The sequence below is a fragment of the Manihot esculenta genome, chromosome 1 (genome assembly GCF_001659605.2).
Source record: "Manihot esculenta cultivar AM560-2 chromosome 1, M.esculenta_v8, whole genome shotgun sequence".
NCBI classification, from domain to species: Eukaryota; Viridiplantae; Streptophyta; class Magnoliopsida; order Malpighiales; family Euphorbiaceae; genus Manihot; species Manihot esculenta.
In genome coordinates, this window is record NC_035161.2 from 31,076,135 (window position 1) to 31,082,134 (window position 6,000).

At 33.8% G+C, this 6,000-nt stretch overlaps 1 protein-coding gene across 1 annotated transcript; it reads right to left on the reverse strand.

Annotated features, from left to right (window-relative positions):
- Positions 1 to 1,998: 1,998 nt before the first annotated feature.
- Positions 1,999 to 2,572, reverse strand: LOC110619628 (non-specific lipid-transfer protein 2). Its single transcript, XM_021763154.2, has one exon. It carries the CDS (start codon positions 2,491 to 2,493, stop codon positions 2,200 to 2,202), a length of 294 nt encoding a protein of 97 aa, XP_021618846.1. The 5' UTR covers positions 2,494 to 2,572; the 3' UTR covers positions 1,999 to 2,199.
- Positions 2,573 to 6,000: the final 3,428 nt, after the last annotated feature.

Sequence of the window (6,000 nt, forward strand, 5' to 3'; positions counted from 1 at the left end):
TATAATTAAATTTATATTTATTATTGGCAAGTTGCATCAACATTTTAATTATCATCTCTCATTAAATATTAAAAAGGACCTTTTAATGATATCGCACCTAAATATTAATATTTTATATCATTCTTTATCGTTTCTTTTTTCCCACTAACTCAAAGTATCCGGTAGATTTTATGATCCAAGGATCAAATCCCCGCCCCACTCCTTAGTTTGACAAAAACAAAAAACCTTTTATTAGGATTTAATTAGTCTTTTTCAACATTGAATATAAATTTTGTCTTAATAATATTAAAAAAATATATATTCATAAACTTAATCGGAAGGAGAGTGCATCTAAATAAATCTAATAAATCTGAGATATTTCAATATCTACTCCTTTATTTTCAATTTTCAATTTAAAAAAAAATATTATAAAAATAATTTTTATTATATATAATAATATATTTTATACGGATGAGAAATTGGACCATAATTTTTAGCATGAGATGCATGAGATAAGAATAAGCGTATGGATATGCCTTGGATTGATTTAATTTGAAATCAAATTTCAATCAAATAAATTAAAAATTTAAGTTTAAATATTTATAAAAATTAAATAGAATATAACTAAAATAAAAGAAAAATTTATTTGAATTAAACGAGTTTAATTCGACTGGTTGAATTTTTTACTTTTACACTTTATTTTAAATATTTTATAATTTAATTAAAATATTTTAATTTTATTTAAAGTTGAATCGATTTGATTTATTTTTATTAATTTTTTATTAAAATTAAATTGAATAAAAATTAATTATTTTTTTTAAATTAAAATAAAATTAAACAAAAAAATATAAAATTGAAGTAAAATTTTAAATTAATTTGATTTAATAAGTTATTTCAATTTGAATCAAATATCATTTATAGTAGAATCTAAATCATAGGTTCATATAAATGAGTCACGTTATGTAAGGTTTATGTAAACCAAAAGTATGAATACATGAATAACAATTTCATATCATAATTTTTATTTATATTTTTTTATTATCTAAAAATTATTTTTTATTTTTATTTTTTAGACTATAATAATATATAAATTAATTATTATAATTTTATTTAATTTTTAAAAAAATCAAAATATTTTTTAATATTTAATAAAATCTAAAAAAATTGTACAAAATAAAATAGATAAAAATTATAAAATAAAAAAAATAAAAATTAAAAAAAATCTGAAATAACTTGTTGAAAAGGGGAAGGAGGGCAAGGTTTAAATAATTTGACAATAATTCATATTAAAATAGGCCCATTAAAGCATTAATTAATATAGCGTTTTATGACAACTGCCCGAAGTCGATTGTAATGTGTTCTAGCTAGCTACACCATTTATCTTCATATGCCCCACCTTTCGTTTTGAAATTTTTATTATTTTTTATTTTAAAATTATTTTTTATTTTTTATATTATAAATAATATATAAATTAACTATTATAATTTTATTTAATTTTAATTTATTTTTAATATAAACTCTTATTAATTATTTTTTTAAAATAAATATTTAAAATATTTTTTAATATTTAATAAAATTTAATAAATATAATTACAAAATTAATAAAAAATATTTTTTAATATATAAAAAAATAAAGTAAATACAAATTATAAAACGGATAAAATATTAATTATCACTTTAAATTTAAATTAAATATTAAAAATTCTCTATATTAGTGATAAAATTATAGAAACTCAACTTTCCATAGTTAAATATCTTAGCTAATCTGCATTTAGAAAATAAAATTTATTAATTTCATAAGTAAATGAAAATAAAACTATATAAGTAAAACTGTTTATTAAAGAAAAGAATATAAAATTCGTTACTTTTCACTATATCGACTATAATTATTTAAAAAATAAATAGAACCATTAGAGTATTATTTTTTATGAATGAAGGGATTTTAATTTTACAATAATTAAAAAAATTATGAAAGAAAGGGAGATAATATGTTTAAAAATAATAATGATAACACCAATATTTAATTAAAGATAATATTATTTAAATTAGAGAGCTGATTACGCATGAGCTGTGTAATCAAGGCTTCCCTATTTTATTCCATAAAACTACATGCAGAGCTAAACTCCCCGTTTCATAATATAACATAACATATGAGTATGCTACTGATAAACAAGTGTAGCTAATATTTCTAGAAGGGAAGCTTCATTTTTATTTACTTCTCTAGCATTTAGGGATGGCAACCCCACACGTGCTAGCTACCTTTCTGGCATTGGGTGAGTTTATATACTGCTTCAGGTTTGGATTCTTCAGGTACTGACAAAAGCACGGCTTCTGCTGCTTCAAGTTGCTGCAGCAAGCGCTTGATGGCGGCGTCGACGATGTTATCGCCGGCAGGCATACGCTCAGTGACGCAGGATTGCATGTTGCAGCATTTGACAAGCGCACCTCTGTCATAAGCATCACTGCCGCCACCATCACCACCGCACATAGGACTGAACCAGAAACCTTCTTCATCTTGGAGAACAATGAAGTCGATTTCACCTATCGAGTAAGTTCAAGTGTGTGAGAAGAAAATGGTACCTCAAGCCGAGTGCGAATCAGCAATTTAAAGACGGTGAGGAACTTGGAAAAATGCAGTCTTTCTCATAATTATATTCTGCCTTCCTACTAACAACCACCACCATTTAATACTGACAGCTACTGTACTACAAGATGGAGAAAGCTGGAGCCCATTCTTTTTTTTTTAAACCATATTTATATAGCCGAATTTAATTGTCAGAAAATAAATAAAATTGGAACTTTGTAAATAATAATTTGATAATTTTGTAGGATTTTTTTAATATGTAATGTTTATTTAATTCTTTAGAAAATTTTCATAATTAAATTTAAAATTTTAATTCAATTTATACTTAAATTTATTATTGGCCAGCCCATCAACTTTTTAATTATCATCTCTCATCAATTATTTAACCTTTTAAATATGATAAATCTGGTTTTCCTTCTGCTCCATATGATAAATCTATTTTTTTTTGTTCATCACATAAGTCACTCAATACTTGATTCAAAGAAGAAATTTACAAAATAAAAAAAAATGGTCAGAGGTCTACCGGAGATTCCCTGGTGAAGACCCTCCGACGTTCAAGTCAGATTTTATGAACTAGAATAGTATGGATAGGCAAGAGTTGCAGAGAGAAGATAAAGAAAAATGGAGTCCATGAAGAAGAAGGAAGAAGAAAACTCTCTCCCCTTGTTTGCTTGTAATGTATATCTACTTCCTTGCTGCGATGCTAGCTGTCTCTGTCACTCAACTCCGCACGTACGGATGTATCAGGGCCCCTCTCCATGTCAGGCAGCCATTTAATTCTCCCCAGCGCGCATGCGGGCAAGGCTGCAAGGTGATTGGGCATGCTCCCCTACTTCTTATTACGTCACCTGGCTGGGCTCCCTTTAGATGGGCCCGCGTGTGTGACCTGTTCGGCCTGCTTCTCATTACAGAGATGGGGCGCGCTGCGTGGGGCTGGTTGGCTTTAGGAAAGGCCTGGTGGGCCTTGGGCCTGCGTCCTTTTTTAAGGCTTGGCCTTGTCCCCAGATGCAAGAAGCCCGACGGTCATCAAGTGCTCCTTTACCTCTTCAACAGTTATTACATGAGTGATGAGGGGGTAAATCCCTAGGCCCCATTATGACCGCGTTGCCTTAGAACGGCTCTTGTCAGAACGTCATTTCCTTGCCTTTTTATTTCTTTGTCTCTTTACTTTGATGTTTGAATGTATGACAATCTGGAGATGTGTATTCGATGATGAATGATATTTCACTTCGGCCTGTGCCTCATTATTATTTTTTACTCAGACTGCCTTCTAGCTTTACCAATCTGCGCAAACCCTTTAAGCTTAGCCCATTTTCTCCATCTGACTTGTGAATTTCTTCTAACCTAACTTGACTTAATCATAAAAGTCTTAAGCTAGATGCCCACTTAGCAAATTTCAACTCGCTTAACTTTACTTAATTGATGGACCAGGCTGTCTCTACTGGGACTTTGCCAATCGAACTGATCCGGGCTAAAAGCTCGGCGTCTAGCTAAACTTCTTATTTGCGAGTTTTTCTTGTTTTTATGAGGGCATTTCTATCTTTGGCTCATCACCTTGTCAGTGCTACGAGCTCGGATATATAATACTTCGAGAAATGTCTTGTTTGCATGAGTGCCCCACATTAGACGATTTTAAATCTTGTTCTTGTTATGAGCTCGGACACCTTGTCCTTCTTGATGTAACCTTCTGACAGTTAGTGCGGTCTGAGTTGTGTGCTCCACTGGGATAGGGAGCTTGGCCTTTTGTCATTTTCTTCTTCCTGGGTCATCTTCGCTAAGTGTTTGTTTACTGTGAGTTAATCCGAGTTATGAGCATGGTCCTTTGTTTTCGTTTATCCTTTTGTGCATTCCACATTTGCGGGCCTTTTCATATAGGGAGCTCGGCTCTTTGTTGCTTCTTCTACACTTAGCTTTATTCAGCTTGGTTATTTACTTGTTGCGAGTCCGTCCGTACTGCGAGTTCGGGAGCTCGGATTTTTGTTCTTTACTTAGGCTTTTATGCCTAAAGCCTGCAATGCTGCTTGTGCTATGAGCTCGAGAGTTCGGGATTTCGCTTTCTTCACTTTGGTGCCCTAAGCTCTTTTGTGAAGTCGGACTTAATTTCTTGCTTCCTTGTCTAGCCTTATACAGGCTATGTTTCAGCCTGACTGTTTATTTGTTCAGCTTTAACTTTTCTTTTATAGGATTATAGCTTTGCCAGTACAGTCATAAGGCTCAGCAGGGAGGTATGTCTGGCCCCTTCTGAGCTTTTGGAGAGATCGACCCCGGGTCGAAGAGGTTGGACTATTTGTTTTGGATTTGACCATACTGGAGTTCGATTCTTTTGTATCCAATGAATCAAGACTTTCCGTTGCCCCGTCCTATCATTCAGAATGGTTCACTTGGCCTTTTACATTGCTCATGTCCCTTGATTCTTTATCTGAGCATTTGGTTCTCGAGTATGTCTCGGTTGTTTGGGTTTTTTGCCCCGAGTGCTTTTCGAGATGTCTTCCCTTAAACGTTTTGCGGGTTCTTTGCTGCTTAGACCTTTCTCTAGGCTAGCCGAGCTGGTTTAGTGCCAGGGGTCAATTCTCGAGGTCGGTGCCTCTTATGATTGCCCTTAATCCTTTGTTTGGTTCTCTATCTCGGTATGCAGCTTAGGATTCGCTTTGCCTTAATTTGATTTGCCTATTGCTTTACCAGTGCCGAGCTCATTTTCTTGAGATCGGCATGGCGTTTTGGCGTATTCGCTCCGTAAGCCTTACATTGGCCTTTAGTAGGCCGCATTGCTATATGATACGGGTGTTGGGGTGCCTTAGTTTAATTTCTTTATATGCTGGCTATTTTGCGAGATTGAAGTCTTATTAGCCTGTAATCCGAGCTCTTTTGAGAGGTCGGATTCAGATTTTTTACTTTTATTCCAGCACCCTCTTGAGGTCGGCATGGCGCTTTTGGCGCTTTTGGCTGTTGTGTGAGATCGAAGTCTCTTTACCTTATGACTCGAGCTCCTTTGGGAGGTCAGATTTTAACTTTTCCTTTGTGGTCCAGTGCCCTAATCTTTTATGTGAGGCCGAAACTGTGTTTTTATGTGTTGTTTTTGTGCATTGTTAATGTATGCTGCTGTTTGTTGTGAGCATATGGTATTTTTTAGTAAAAAGCGAAAGAATAGTTCCCTTTGTCCTCTCAGCTCGGTCTTGTGGTGCTGGCGGTCATTGTCCGAGGCCTGTCACCTACCTCACTGAGGTCTTGCGCAAGATTCAGGCTCATAGGCCTTACTGTCGCTTCATCATCTCAGCCGATTTTGTGGTGCCGTGAGTCATTTTCCAAAGCCGGTCACCTACCTCACTAAGGTCTTGCGCAAGATTCAGGCTCATAGGCTTTACTGTCGTTTCATCATCTTAGCCGGTTTTGTTGTGTCGGGGGTCATTTTCCGAGGCCGGTCACCTACCTCACTGAGG